The sequence below is a fragment of the Schistocerca serialis genome, chromosome 1, assembly GCF_023864345.2.
Source record: "Schistocerca serialis cubense isolate TAMUIC-IGC-003099 chromosome 1, iqSchSeri2.2, whole genome shotgun sequence".
Classification (NCBI taxonomy): domain Eukaryota; kingdom Metazoa; phylum Arthropoda; class Insecta; order Orthoptera; family Acrididae; genus Schistocerca; species Schistocerca serialis.
In genome coordinates, this window is record NC_064638.1 from 946,420,587 (window position 1) to 946,437,197 (window position 16,611).

The window sequence follows — 16,611 nt, forward strand, 5'->3', positions numbered from 1 at the left end:
ACGGTACAACTTCCACCACTTGTCTCCGCAGTCGCGACGGCCCTCTAGGTCGCAGTTCAGTCCCTCTGCCATGGCTAATAATCACGTTCATGGCCTGACAGTCTACGTTTTCAACGCAAACAGTCTCATACCTCAGCAGTGTGAATTTCGGGAATTTCTTCGCGTCGAGGCAGTTGACATCTGCCTCGTCTGCGAAACATTCCTAAAACCAGGTGTCCACGTTAAGACTGCAAACTACTGCTGTTACCGCACCGACCAGCTGACTGCTGGCGGCAGTACGGCGGTTTACGTCAGGTCGTCGTTGCGGCACTTTCCTGTGCAATTGCCCCAGCTAGACACCCTTAAAGCTACCAGTGTGATAGTTCACACCACAATCGGCAAAATCACCTTCGTGGCGGCCAACCGGCCCCTGCATGGAGTACTGAAGGAAGCTGATTTGGACACCTTGCTGGCCATGGGGAGGGGGGACGGTGACTTTTCATCGCAGGGGACTTCAACGCGAAGTCCGCTCAATGGAACTCTCGCCTCACCAACGTCATCGGGTGCCGACTAGAACGATTTGCTCTGCGACACGGCGCCATTGTCCTGAGGCCCTTTCACCCCACTATTTTCCCAGTACATGGACAACCTGACGTACTTGATATCGCCATTCTGAAGGGGGTCGATCACTTTACGTCTGCTGCAACGAAGACCGCCCTGTCATCTGATAATGTACCAGTGATCTTTGACGTAGATGTCATCAGTGTGGCGGTAGTGGCTGGCCGTCCGTGCTACAGAAGGGTCGATGTCGAGCACTTTCAAGTCGAGGTATGGATGTAGCTTCCGATGCACCTGATCACGTGGAGGTGGGGGCTGAAGCAGCCATCGCCTCTCTGAATTATGTATTTCTACGTGCTGCAGATGTCCCCACTCCTGGACGTCCCAGCCAGCTTCAGGTTAGGTCTCGCGCCTCCCACAACCAATACTTGAGGCCACTGCGGTCAAAAACCGCCTTTTCGTGAGTGGCAACTCACGAGGCAGCCAGCGACGAAACGTCGCATTGACCACATGCGACGTGCCATTTCTGCGGCGGTCCAAGCACACCACAACAAGGATTAGGCAGACCTTGTCGAGTCCCTCGATCCGGACGACGCCAGTGCTTGGCGCGTCGCGCGCCGCTTCCTGCGCTGCAGGCAGTGCGACTCCCCGCTGCAGTCATGATTACATCTGTGAGCCTGACGCCAAGGCCAGTGCCCTGGCGGATACCTTTGAGCAAATTTCAAGCCTGTCGTCGATGTTGTCGACGATGCCCACGTCAGGCTCATGGAAGAACGTCTTCCAACCTTCCTTGCTGCAATATCGGAAAATGACGTCATTGACCCCAGTACTGCCAGAGAGGTCACTTCGCTACTTCAGACACTTTATTCCTGGAGGGCTTGTGGCAACGACAGCATTCCGAATTTACTCCTCCGAAATCTACCTCGGAAGTATCATTCATATCTGGCAGATATCTTCAACTAGATACTTGCTTCGGGTGTTTACCCTTCTGTATGGAAACATGTAGAGGTGACGGCCATCATGAAGCAAGACAAGGAGCCCCGGTTGTCGTCCAGCTACAGGCCCATAAGCCTTCTCCCGTCCCTCTTGAAGGTATTCGAGAGGTTATACAGGAAGCGGCTCCTTTGACATGTAAATCAAGAACATCTCCCGGATAAGCAGTTCACGCTTCGCAGTGGCCACGCCCACCAGCTGCTCTGATTCGTGGAACCTACAATGAGGGCACTGGAGACGAGGGAATACCTAGGGTCAGAGTTCCTAGACGTCTCCCGTGCCTTCGACTCCATGTGGCACGACGGCCTCGTTTACAAGTTGTTTGTACTCGGGGTGCCGATGTCGCACGGGGTCCTCATGAGATCATATCTCTCCGACAGGACTTTCCACTTCCGGGCAGACCAGAGAACGTCCACTGTCAGGCCCATCCGTGCTGGAGTACTACAGGGGTCCGTACTTGGTTCCCTGCTCTAGTCGCTTTTTACAGCTGATACACCGCGAGTGGACAGAGTGGAGTTGGCTCTCTATGCGGACGACACTACTCTGTTCACTCGCAGTATGAATGTGCACCATATGGGACGCCGCCTCCAGCAAGGCTGTGAAGCACTTGGTGCTTGGGTCACCAAATGGCGCCTAAAATTTAATGCAGGGAAGAGCCAGGTGGTTGCTTTCACAAGGCGGAAGGTACCTCCTAATCTTGAACCCCTTTACATTGCGGGAGGCCTCATCCCGTGGTCTGGAACTGCGACATATCTCGGTGTGAGAATGGATCAGCGGCTTACCTAGATCCCACATGTCAAATGGGTCAGGAACAGGGCCATAAGGAGACTTCACACCCTATACCCCTTGCTAAATACGGAGTGGACCCTGACCCCCAACCACTGCATCACGCTGTATCTGACACTGGTGTGCCCAGTGTTGGAGTACGCGGCCGTGGTGTGGGCAATGCTGCCGACTCCTCGATACTCTCCCTCCAGCGGGTACTAAACAAGGCACTCAAGCTTGCACTGTGCCTCTCCCCGGTTCTACCCCCCCCCCCCCCCCCCCTCCCCAACTTTCTCCATGAGGATACCGGACTTCTCATGTTGCGTGATCGTTTTCGGGTCATTGCACGTCAGTTCTATGAAAAAGCGGGTCACTCTCGCAACCTGCTCATACAACGACTGCGCCACCAACCCTCCAACCACATACCGGCCTACTACCCGTTGGCCGGACCTGTTGTGGGAGTGACTCACTTCCCAACAGCCCCAAGTAACACCCGCACAGCTGATAGGACATCGCCTTCCACATGATTTAGGCCCTGCAGGCACAGCACGGAAGTACTTATCCTGCCCCCGTGGCTTAGGACGACACATTAGTCAGCCAGCAAGCCAGCGATTATCATCAGTCGCGCCTTGTAGCAGTGACAGTAGCAGCTACCACCACCTGATGATGTCGAGCAATTGCATCGATGAAGTATTGTGCGAGTTACACAATACGATCCGGCGGCAAACCCGAGAAACGTATTTGAAACTTAATCATTACCTGTCATCCATTCTTCACCAAGAGTATAATCGTGCTAATGTAAAATCAGCTCATTTTCCCGCCATAATAAATCTTCCATAAATTCATAATATAATTCCCAAAAATCTCGTTTGTTTGCTGCTTGCTGCTGCTAAATCAAAACCCGACTATTTACGTCTGACACTAAAGCTCAACTGTATGTCTCCTCTCCTCACGATCAAGAAATAATCCTGGCGCGCATCTTCACAGAGGAAAGATCACCTCTAACTTATCTCTTTGCAGCGCATCTTCTCTTCCGAGGCTGCGCGCGCATGTCTACGCAATTCAAACCTTACATGCGCGATTCCAGACATTCAAAACAAGAAAAATTCCTGCGAAAAATTACACACACACTTTGAAACTGTGTCATTACGCAGTGTGACTTGCTCAAGATGTTCACCACTGATGTTGTAATCGCATCCTATCTAGCTTTATGTCTGTGTCTTTTTCTTGGGTTGACGCTACTTTGTAATTGTTCTCGTTCTGGCCAGGGACGGACACGGACAAGGCGGCGCTGTACCGGCTGCAGCAGCTGGTGGCCCACCCCGACTACGAGGACAGCACGCACCTCAACGACATCGGCGTGGTGCGCGTCGTCGGCCAGATCACGTACAACGTGGCCGTGGGGCCCGTCTGCCTGCCCTTCCTCTACACCTACACCGACTTCCAGGGCGTCACCGTCCAGGCGCTAGGTAGCTGTCGCCTGCCCGCTGCACTAGCCCTCTGTGGCCGCTTAAACACGTCGACATTTCTTTAAGCCCGATTTGTTTTGCCTTTTATTTTAAAATCATGTGCAGTGGGTATTCTCAAATGTCACATGATATTTGGTTTTACAAAATACAAATATTTATTAATTAATAATTAATTAATTAATTTAATTAAAATTACTTGATAGTTGATGTTTGACACTTGCCACTACTGTGTTGCCACATCCGCTGCCTGCTACCGCTCGGTGATAGGAGGTACACAAACAAGGCGGGTCACTTCACAAATGCTGTTAATGTGTAATGCGGGGCAATGTTGGAAGCGACCGCAGTGAGGGATGACGAAAATGTGAATACTGTGTCGACAGCTGGTTTTAAGTGACCAATGATTGAACTGCGGCAGTCGATGTGAATTGAAATTCATATCCTAACCTAATCACAACCTCGAGATGTGCAATGTATCTGAGAAAACGGCGATTAGCAATCTGTGACAGCACTAAGATCACGATCGCTTTCTTCATGGCATTTAAGGCTAACCTCTACGAGTAAACTCAAGACAGAAAAATTTATTAATATGTTTGTTTACCCAGTCATCTTCCGAACAAAACTTCAGTTTCAGCGCTAGAAAAACGAACTGTAATTTATCGCTGTCATTGATTACGTGAAACTATCCTCATACGGGCTACACGGGATGCCACGTTATCAATCGATGAGCGATCCTGGTTGGCACATGTTTGGATATTATAGACGCCACAAGCACATTCCAAACGAAGAAAGAATCGTAGGAAGAATAGTAAACGCAAAAATAGTAATTACGATGACGAAAATTACGAGGCAAAGTAATAGAAATAATAAATATAATAATCAAAGTCATTTGATTAGATGTAGAAAAATAAAAGATTTCGCTTCATTTGACGAGATTAGAACTAGCTTCAGCAGTCCAACTAGCACAATGACTGCACATAGGAAGTTAAAAAGGAATGAGCTGCAGTGGTCGAGTAGCTCCTCATAAGTCACAGATTTCTGCAATCAATGCTAAGCGACACTTGAGGTGGTGTGAAGAGAGAAGACACGGGGCAAAGGACGACTGGAAACGAATGATTTGATATGATGAATCACACTATACCCTGTGGCAAGGGTTTAGGCTTAGTCAATGCCTGGAGAACGTTAGCTGTCCTGGTATGTAGTTGGTTGGTTGGTTTGTGGGATTAAGGGGACCAGACTGCTATGGTCATCGGTCCCTTGGTATGTAGTGCCAACAATGAAATACAGAGGAGGTGTCGTTACGGTATAGATGTATTTTTCGTGGTTAATGTGTGATTCTCTTATTGAGCTTAAGAAAACCCTAAATGTAGAAGGATATGAACAAATTTTACGGCATTGCATAGAATAGAGAAATAGTTCGAAGACGATGATTGTATTAGCATGACAATGCACTCTGTCGTAACGCAGCGTCTGTGAGGTAATGGTTTGTGGACAATAACATTCCTAGAACCGATTTAGTCCCGACCTGCATCTAACGGAAAGAGTTAAAACGTTGGCTTTGTTCCAGACTGCAGCGTCCAACATCAGTACCTTCTCTCGCTTCAGCTCTTGAGGGAGAATGGCTGCCATTGCTACGCAGACATTCAGACACCTCATTGAAAGTGTACCCAGCAGCTTTCAAGCTGCCATGGAGGCAGAAGGTGGACACACCCTACATTAATGTCCACTAACAGATGCCCCGAATACTTTTGATCAGATAGTGTACTTATAGCTCAGATGTACCAAAGTTATTGTAGAATCCAGAACTGACTGGCTGCCCACAGGCTGGGGAACCACGAGCTTCGGCGGGCCGCTGTCCGATGTGCTGATGGAGACCAACCTGACGGTGATCTCGCCCTCCGCCTGCGACTCCAACGCCGCCACGGCAGAGTACCGCGTCTGTACCTACAGGAACGGCACCGATGCCTGTCAGGTGAGCTGTCTTCACCAGCAGCTGATTCTCCAGAACAACAGGGACACAACAAAGTCTCTACCCTCAGGCGGTGGGATCCCGTATGTGTCAGACCTCGGTCGTTAAGGGAAGGTTTACTACACTACTGACCATTAAAATTGCTACACCACGAAGATGACGTGCTACAGACGCGAAATTTAACCGACAGGAAGAAGATGCTGTGATATGCAAATGATTAGCTTTTCAGAGCATTCACACAAGGTTTGCGCCGGTGGCGACACCTACAACGTGCTGACATAAGCAAAGTTTCCAACTGATTTCTCATACACAAACAGCAGTTGACGGGCGTTGCCTGGTGAAACGTTGTTGAGATGCCTCGTGTAAGGAGGAGAAATGAGTACCATCATGTTTCCGACTTTGATAAAGGTCGGGTTGTAGCCTACCGCGATTGCGGTTTATCGTATCGCGACATTGCTGCTCGAGTTGGTCGAGATCCAATGACCGTTAACAAAATATGAAATCGGTGGGTTCAGGAGGGTAATACGGAACGCCGTGATGGATCCCAACGGTCTCGTATCACTAGCCGTCGAGATGACAGGCATCTTATTCGCATGGATGTAACGGATCGTGCAGCCACGTCTCCATCCCTGAGTCAACAGATGAGGACGTTTGCAAGACAACAAACATGAACAGTTCGACGACATTTGCAGCACCATGGACCGTCAGCTCGGAGACCATGGCTGCGGTTACTCTTGACGCTGCATCATAGACAGGAGCGCCTGCGATGGTGTACTCAACGACGAACCTGGGTGCACGAATGGCAAAACGTCATTTTTTCGGATGAATCCAGGTTCTGTTTACAGCATCATAACGGTCGCATCCGTGTTTGGCGACATCGCGGTGAACGCACGTTGGAAGCGTGTATTCGTCGTCGCCGTACTGGTGTATCACCCGGCATGATGGTATGGGGTGCCATTGGTTACACGTCTCGTTCACCTCTTGTTCGCATTCACGGCACTTTGAACAGTGGACGTTGCGTTCCAGATGTGTTACGACCTGTGGCTCCACCCTTCATTCGATCCCTGCGAAACCCTACATTTCGGCAGGACAATGCACGACCGCTTGTTGCAGGTCCTGTACGGGTCTTTCTGGATGCAGAAAATGTTCGACTGCTATCCTAGCCAGCACATTCTCCAGATCTCTCACCAATTGAAAACGTCTGGTCAATGGTGGCCGAGCAACTGGCTCGTCACAATACGACAGTCACTACTCTTGATGAACTGTGGTATCGTGTTGAAGCTGGTGGGCAGCTGTGCCTGTATATGCCATCGAAGCTCTGTTTGACTCAATGCCCAGGCGTATCAAGGCCGTTTTTAAGGCCAGAGGTGGTTGTTCTGGGTACTGATTTCTCAGGACCTACGCACCCACATTGCGTGAAAATTTAGTCACATGTCAGTTGTAGTATAATATATTTGTCCAATGAATACCCGTTTATCATGTGCATTTCTTCTTGGTGCAGCAATTTTAATGGCCAGTAGTGTATCTTTTGGTTCAAAAAATCGATTTTTTTAAACTGCATTTTTGGATCCTTAAAAGTGTTTAGAATCCACCCCTGAAACGGTTTTTCCTAATACGGAACGGAAATATTTGTTATTCGCTGTTGAACAAAAAAATGCACCTGCCTGAAATCGGCCTTTTCCACGCACCAGTTTTTTTCTTTCGGAGGACGAGTTATTGTACCGGTGCTTGGGGGGGGGGGGGGGGGGAAACACACAAAATTCAAATGAAATTTTGAACGCGTGCGTTTGGAAGTTAGCCCCCAAGCATTTGCATTCTGGTGCGAAGACTGTGGAGATTGCGACTTTCCTGGCAGTAAGCAGGTTCAATGAAGGGTATTCAGCAATTCTGAAGACCATGACAACGATGGACGTCACCCTGGGACTCTATTCGACGCAGTCAGCCAAGCATTCGGACGACCAACGGATTCAAGCGGCCGAAAACCGCTTGTCACCGGCCGTACGAGCGGCTCTGGGGCAGCGCAGGATGGCCCAGACCGAGTAGAACGCCCTCTATGAGGAAGAGGAAGGGCTAGTTTATGGATCCGGAACAGCAGATTGAACGTAACGTACATTGCATAATATTGCATTTATATGTAGTCGAAACTTCAAACGCGTTTTTCTCGAAATGACTTTTTTTTATCGCGCGGTATGGTAACTTCAAATCTACTGAATCGATTGGCATGATTCTTTGTTTCCGACGAAGCTAACTAAATTGTCTAGGAGCTGTACTACCTTTATTCCGATCCATCAACTACAAATATGTTTACTTGGCCCACGGAGTTGAAAAATCGATGAAAACATCTGTTTATTTTCAAATAGCCCCCATTTTGTTTCCTATGGTCAAAATAACTTAAGCGAGGTACAACTCCTAAAGAATCTAATATACTTCGCTAACGTCAACTCAGTTTTGATTTCAGACGAGCCGGCTGACCTGTGACCTGTGACATACTGCGCGTGGAGATCTACATCGAAATTTTGTTTCGTTCCAATGGCACTTCCGCCTTTGCTCTTCGACATTTCCGGTCGAAAAATTCCAGTTTGTAGAGGAAATATCAATAAACATTTTGACCAAATTTGACATTGATATCTATGACACATCCCGAGAAAAAATTCTCAAAGAACATGCATTTTTCGGGCCAAAGACAGTAAGCCTCCCCTTAAACGAAGGCCGTCAGCCAATGTTGTCCACGGAGAGCAGTAATGCCTGAAATTTGACTCGTGGATCGCGAAATATTGAATTTCTAACGATTTTCGAAACGGAATGTTCCATGTGTGTAGCTCCAATTACCATTACGCTTTCAGAGTCTGTTAATTCCCGTCGTACGGTCATAATCACCTCGAAAACCTCTTCACATGAATCACCTGAGCACAAATGACAGCTCCGCCAATCCACAGCACTTTTTATACCTTGTGTGCGCGATACTATCGCCATATGTAAATGTCCGTATCGCTATTCCATGACCTTTGTCACCTCATTGTATTTTCAAATAGTTTAAGATGTTCGATATCTTAATAAGAATAGAAAAGGGATTAATAAATAGACAAGTAATGTAAAAAGATTAGAATAATAATTGAGAAATCTCAAGATGGGAGAATTTGTAGTAACAGACGTGTAAGGCAGAGTTAGAGCTTGGCGCTTCTCTTACATAACTTGCACTTCAAAGAAGGAATGAATTAAGTAAAAGAAAATTTCAACACAGAAAAAACGCAATTCGGCACTTTTCACGTATGCTCGAACCACACCCACATGCATTTACCCTCTTCTTACCAGTATATTCGTGCAGTCTGCAAATGAATGATCTTGGGCTGTATCCTTCAAATGATAGCCCACAACTTGCAGTTGAAGGTGGCGCAGCAAGACAAGCTTGACTGAATAACATAATTCATTCATTGATAGTACAGTCAGAAGCAAGATTGTCCAAACAATGTTATTAATTACATCCCACTGCAAGACTACAAGTAGTAGTTTGGTTTGATTATGTCAAGTTTTTATTACACAAACAGATTCTAACTGCCCAACAAACATAGGTTTCATATCACCGTATAAAATAACTTGTGTAGTCGCGGGCCAGAGCTCTGTGCCTCGTATTGAACAACTTCACCTAAGATGCCAGTTTAACATTAACCACAAAGTAATCCTGATTCATGCGATGTTCAAGTATCGCATAAAACTAAAGTTCAGTATTTATTCTCTAGCTGTGAATGTGACCAAATCCAAATCACACCTTCAGAATACAAAATCCCAGACATTACCAGTCTGGTGTCTACGTGAAATAAGTCTCTCGCAGAAATGCCAGACTTTAGCAGTCACACACAATGCTTTGAGTCAAACAGCAGCATTCGCAAAAATTGAAAGTTTAACAATGCAACAATCTGCTCAAAAATAGAGCTTTGCTGCCGATCTCACACTGCACGAATTTTACGAAATCCCAAAACTGAACCTCTGGTGCCACCGATAGTGTGTGCTGTGTAATTATCCAAGTGCGAAAACAGTTCAGCCTCAGGCGCAGAAAGCGCTGCTTTAAAATACGATCACTTCCTCCTTACTATTGAACTGCTTCAACTGACCAGTGTAAAATTTAGAAAAACATCATTTACTTAAATTTAGACAATCGTTATGTTAACCCTACAATAACAGGTTGTATTCCTACACCAGTCATTTTGAGACCTTACATCTGCGTGTTCTCTTTCAATCGTAAAAATGATAAAACTATCAAAAATACATCAAAGAAAGAAATATTATCTAAATATTGTTCAAAGAATGGCTCTGAGTACTATGGGACTTAACATCTGAGGTCATCAGTCCCCTAGAACTTAGAACTACTTAAAACTAACTAACCTAAGGACATCACACACATCAATGCCCGAGGCAGGATTCGAACCTGTGACAGTAGCGGTCGCGCGGTTCCAGACTGAAGCGCCAAGAACCGCTCGGCCATAACGGCCGGCTATCTCAATATTATCTACTCATTAATATGACACTCTATTTTGAAGTGGATTTTCATGCGTTTTCCTTTGATACTATCAAACTTTACATTTTTCACACCACTTTTGAATTACAGCCATTTTCACTAAACACCATTTCAATTACATTCAAATTTTACCACGAGTTCTTGAGAGCATCTTACATCTATGATCTTTTGAAAAGCAATATAGGTAATTTGTATGTTTACATAGTGTTGGCATCTTACTTATAGTGTTCTGACAGACTTTGCGTGTTGCTTGCCTTTAATTGGTGCTGAAGCAATAGAACCGCTCAATGAGTCGCCGACATACTTTGGTCAGATGAAGTTGTTGGTACAAGCTATCGTTTGACGTATGCGTGTCTCTGTAGCTACATCAGTGTTAATTTATTGACTAGTGTAATGGTGTGCTTAGTTAGATGCCATAACTTCGCCGATTTTCAGCGTGCAGAGTGCTGTCAAGTGTCGATGAGCTCGTCTCACTGATACTAAGAAAAATACGCGCTCAAATTTTTTTGTAGTATCACATGATTATACTTAATTTGATTTTTGCTGGATATAGCTTTCACAAGCCAACCTACCCGACGGTTTTTTCAGGACTCTGCCTTTTCCTCCCAGATAGGCCCAGCTTGGCATGCAAATGTTAAATCCATGACTCAAGTAACCGCCTTCAGGGCAGTAAGCCAAGATCTACGTGTGTTACCATATACAAACACACAAGACGATACGTTAAAGTGTTTCCTATCATGTTGCCACAGAGAAGCAATCTCCAGTATCACACTAAAAACATTAATTTGCGACTCGGATTAGATTACCGGTACTGCTAAAGATTTCTCTTTAGTGTGAGGATTGGAAGCTGGTGCACTAGGCCTCGTCAGGTGAACTGTGGAGCTACTCGACCGAGTAGTAGCGGCTCCACGGTCTGGATAGTCTGCAAAACGGCCGGTAGAGCGGTGTGCTGACCACATAACCCTCCATATTAGAGCCCTGGCCAATCCGCATGGTCCACACGCACCTACACTGTGCGAGTGAGAGCGCGAATACGCTTCGCGAACGTTTGCAGAAGTTGGCGAAGATTACCTATGCAAATTTCAGCCGCGTTAGCTGATATGCACTGATCAACAGAACATTATGACCACCGACCTGCTATCGATATAAACCCCTCCAGGAGATAGCCGCGTCACCTGGCGGGATTAAGTTTGACCGACGGCGGATTGCGATAGCCCGGAGGCTACTGCACGATTTGTGTCGAGGAGTATTGTGGTGAGTGTCTTCAACACATAGCGAAACCAAGGTGAAATCGTGTCCAAACGTAGTGGGGTTAGACGGCCTCCCCTCAGTTCAGATGTCGGACGTCGTAGGCTGGGCAGACTGGAAAAACAGGACAGACGGCGAACTGTGGCGTAACTGGCACCAGACTTTAATTCTCGGCAGAGTACAAGTGAGTCTGAACACATAGTGCACCGAACACCCATAACGGTGGACCTCCGCAGCCGACGACACATGCATGTACCGATGTTTACACAACAAAATCTGCAACTGTGATTGAAAGGATCAAATGGTTCAAATGGCTCTGAGCACTATGGGACTTAACATCTTAGGTCATCAGTCCCCTAGAACTTAGAACTACTTAAACCTAACTAACCCAATGACATCACACACATCCATGCCCGAGGCAGGATTCGAACCTGCGACCGTAGCAGTCCCGCGGTTCCGGACTGCAGCGCCTTGAACCGCAAGACCAGATTGAAAGGAGCATGTGACCAACGGCACTGGATGTTGGCGCAGTGGCAGAGTGTTTCATGGGCTGATGAATCCCGACACCTTCTTCATCATGCTGACGGGAGGTCGCGAATCCGTCGTCTTCCAGGGGAACAGTTCCTTGACATCTACACTGCGGGACGGAGAGAAGCTGGTGGCGGCTGCTTTATGCTCTGGGAAACGTTCACATGGGCAACCATGAGTCCAGTGGAACACGTGCAAGGCACCATGACAGCCAAGGAGTATCGTACACTGATTGCAGACCACGATCATGTTTCCCGACGGCAGTGGCATTTTTCAACAAGATAATGCGCCATTTCACAAGACGAGGAGTGCGATGGAGTGGTTCGAGGAACACAGTAGCGAGTTCCATTTGATGCGCTGGCCCCCCAAATCGCCAGATCTAACCCGATCGATCGAAAACATCTGGGAACGTGGCGTCAGAGCTCATTGCCCCTCTCCCACCCTATCCAGAATTTACGGGAATTGGGTGACGTGTGGATGTGGATTCAACCTCCTCCAGCGACCTACCAAGGCCTTATTGCTTCCATGCCACGATGTGCCACCGCTGTTATCCGAGTCTAAGGTGGACATACCGGTTATTAGATAAGTATTCATAATGTTCTGGCTGATCAGTGTACCCTCGGCCACGCCGCTGGCAGAACCGGAAGGGGCCTTCTCGCAGCCACGCGTATTTCACGCGCCTGCCCTCACTTCCACATAGGCTGCGAATTTTCTGTGTGTGTGCGCATGTGCGATGCGCTTCGCGTAACACTAGACTTGGGCGTAATTTATACAAATCACGAATAACGTATAAAGAAAAAAATTATTATTTTTTATTCACGATTAACGAATATTATTCGAAACATTATCACTTACACGAATAAAAACAATTATTCATCATCTGTGAGTAAAAAGTGATCAGAATAATGGAAAAATTTTAAATCCAGTGCCGTTTGTTGTTCCAATTCTTTGTCATTTTTGTTCCTTTTAAATTATTTTTCAGGTCAACTCTTTTTTTCAATCATCTCACCAGAAACTTTCTTTGATTTTCGGAAATTTACCGTTGCGACACCAAAGAAAATACGTTCTACACATGCAGTGGCGGACACAGAAAAAACTCAAGGAGGGGGCGCTAAAGATATCGTGAGCTACCTTTACTTTTACCGTAATAAAAAATAATCAAGCTACATGCAAAGTTTAAGAAAGTTTTATTTTAACTGATAATACACATATACAAGACAATGCGTTTTTAGGAATCTTCTCGGAAGTCACTATTACTGGAGATATAAGCATCAATTGTTACGTTATTATTAAAAATATTGTTACGGGTCTCGTATTAGTAAAAATATTGTTACGAATCTCGTAACAATATTTTTACTGAGAAATTACTATGAATTACTATTATTAATACTTCACAATCAACTGATCACTCTAACTCTTGACTAATCTTCACACTTGCACTTGCTACAACTAGGACTTTTTACTTATTTATTCTTCAGTTTTAATATTTCTGTTTCTGAATATAACTAGCGTCCTATTCGGCGAATAGTCCGTATTTATGACGCTGAGTATCGAAGGTTCTCTGTACAAGAAAACAGTAGAATATTCGCGACTTTTCTCGAACAAATGCTAGACAGAATAACGTAAGGAAACGTTAGCGACAGCCCCGGACATTTGCACAAGCCCCGCCCATTTACCCCCTCCACACCTACCCCCCGCCACACCAACCAAGAGCGCATCATAATGATCTTTGGTCATTCTCGTCGCTGTCGTGTTTTTGTTCGTCGTTTTTTGTTTCACCGCGGTTGCTCATACTAGCATTGTTGTGCTGTTAGTACTTCTTAGCAGTTTGTGTAATACAGTCAAAATGAAACATAAATATGCACTCTCAATAAAGTTATCATACACAAGGTACCTAATCTTGACTGCTGTGGCCAACTGCTGTCAAAACTGATATCTAACAGACATTAAAGTACGATAACATGTGTTGCAATGACACTGACGAAATTATGTACATATGTTTAACAATAGGCAGCTCTAAAGCTCTCAAACACTGAAGAAGAACTCAAAGTCATCTCATGTCTGCTATAAGCAAGCAGTCATAAGAGTTTACAAGTAAACATTCACCCATTACACAGGCAAATATTAATGAAGAATGTCACTGTATAAATATCTGACTGCTTGCATTACGCATTTCTACATTATCCTACTCTTACATTCTTTAGTCTTAATGGGGTAATCAGAAACAAACCAAGACATCGACTTTGCCTTGTTTATGCACAACATTGACTTTAGACAATCGAGATAATGGGCAGCATCCTTGGCGATATTATCAATTAATATTTCCCAACACAATTTCTTACACTACTGCAGTTAACAAATATCAGATTTCTTGATATAGTGCAGATGAAAGCTCATGAAATAAAAAAGACAGTGTGGATACCATTTTTATTTTTCTTTCTTATTGATGTTTTTTTCAACTCGCATATTCAATGAACATATTTCTAATTCTTTTCACAATGGTACCGGAAAAACTGTATTTCGTACTAACTACAGATTTTCTCCCTTGTTATGACTGGCACATCTGTGATACGAAAAACTTTGATGTTGGAACATGCGGTAGACCATGGACGGAGCTTAGGATATGGATTGGTATGGAGGGGGGTGATTGGGCGGGACTTGTGCACCGTCCGGGGCTGTCGCTAACGTTACGTAATAACGTATCGATATCACTAGAATGGCCGCGACTTTTCTCGTGGGTATGTGTTAGCTACATATGTGCCAGAGAGAAACGTATAAAATACGATGAAGCGGACGCGCGTGCTACATGGGAAAGTTAAGCTACTCGATAACCCGATTTAGTCGAGTCGACTGACGAAAGGAACGAACAAATAGCGTGCTGGCTGTCTGGCGGAGGCGTCGCGGGAGGCAATGCGGGCGGGGGCGCGCGCCCCCATATGTATCCTCCACAGTACACATGTAATGCACTTCTGTATTCGTCTATAAAAATAGTTCGTCTAGAAGTGCCTTAAATTCAGTGGCTTGAATTTCAGACTACATAACTAAAGCCTTAAGGTTCCATGCCCTGTTGGTCCTACAATTTCCTCTGTTATTTATCGCTTCTTTCAAAATGGCTCTGAGCACTATGGGACTTAACTTCTGAGGTCATCAGTCCCCTAGAACTTAGAACTACTTAAACCTAACTAACCTAAGGACATCACACATACGCATGCCCCGAGGAAGGATTCGAACCTGCGATTGTAAAGGCCACGAGGTTCCAGACTGTAGGGCCTAGAACCGCTCGGCCACCCCGGCCGGCTATCGCGTCTTTCACCGATTACAATGACAATAATGCCAAGTCATGTTGCACTGTATTTCAGAGTACATGTTGAAATGTAAAGCCCCTTCCGATTGGCTATATAACTTTTCCGAAGAGGGAGGAAGTCAAGGACACACCATTATGCTTAGTAAAGCACTGCAGTGGTCAAATGTTCAAATCTGTGTGAAATGTTATGGGACTTAACTGCTAAGGTCATCAGTCTCTAAGCTTACACACTACTTAACCTAAATTATCCTAAGGACGAACACACACACCCATGCCCAAGAGAGGACTCGAACCTCCGCCGGGACCAGCCGCACAGTCCATGACTGCAGCGCCCTAGACCGCTCGGCTAATCCGGCGCTACTGCACTGCTCAAATCAAACTTCGATTTGTGCACAGCTTTACTTTATTTACAGCGTAACAAACGAACGTAAAAATACTTAGAGGCGGAACGCCTTAGCAGTTAAAGAGCTAAAAGGCACTAGGCAGTCTGGCTGGGGTAGCTGCAGTGCTGAGCAGCGAGATGACGACGGCCAGTCGTGACCGACCACGCGAGCGAGATGGATGTGGAATGTGTTATGCCTTTTTTCTCCTAACAAAGGCAAAACCACGTTATACAGGTTCAGTTTATTGTAATTATAAAGATTATTTTTCCGCTGTTTGACTTGCTTTATGTGATGCGGATTATAAGTTCATTTACATACAGATGTTGAACCATATGGAAAATATAGTGACTGATCTGTTTTCAACTTTGCGTGAAAAATTCGTTTAATAATGATTTAAGAATATCGGAGAAAGGTCCCATATCAAACAGTGGACTACCCGGTGCCAACACTGGACGGCATTGTCTGAGACGAGACGTTTCGTTTGTCTGAAAATTACATGCGTCCTTACAGAGGAAGGAATTTAACAAACAACGAAAGAATCTTTAACTACCGACAAGGACAACCTTTCTTCGTCCAGCGGATGCTCGGGAAGAACTTGCAATTGCCATGACGAGTTTTACAAAATTACGTGCCATAAAGAGATGGCTATAATCTAGAGATATGTTGTACATCCCTCCAGAACTGGAAATTCTCCCATCCTAGAAGCTGTCGAATGTCATGGCGAATTTCGTGTTAGGATGCAAGCAAGGTCTGCCTACTTCCACCAGTGGGCGGACACTGAAGGCAGCCACATGCGTTCTCCACCGAGACACGCTGCTCACAACTGGGCGCGCAGTCAACTGGCTGCCGTGCAGTCCGACGTGTTCTGATGGTTGCCGCAGCTCGGAAACCACAACTGCCCAGTG

The 16,611-nt window shown here is 45.9% G+C and overlaps 1 protein-coding gene across 1 annotated transcript in view; it reads left to right on the forward strand.

Annotated features, from left to right (window-relative positions):
• The window catches only part of LOC126412595 (venom serine protease-like), a 306,758-nt gene that overhangs the window by 235,474 nt on the left and 54,673 nt on the right, over positions 1 to 16,611 (forward strand). Inside the window, exons 5-6 of the mRNA XM_050082261.1 lie at positions 3,564 to 3,764; positions 5,585 to 5,733. Of these exons, the coding sequence (XP_049938218.1) occupies positions 3,564 to 3,764; positions 5,585 to 5,733 (350 nt within the window). The remainder of the gene's footprint in view (positions 1 to 3,563; positions 3,765 to 5,584; positions 5,734 to 16,611) is intronic.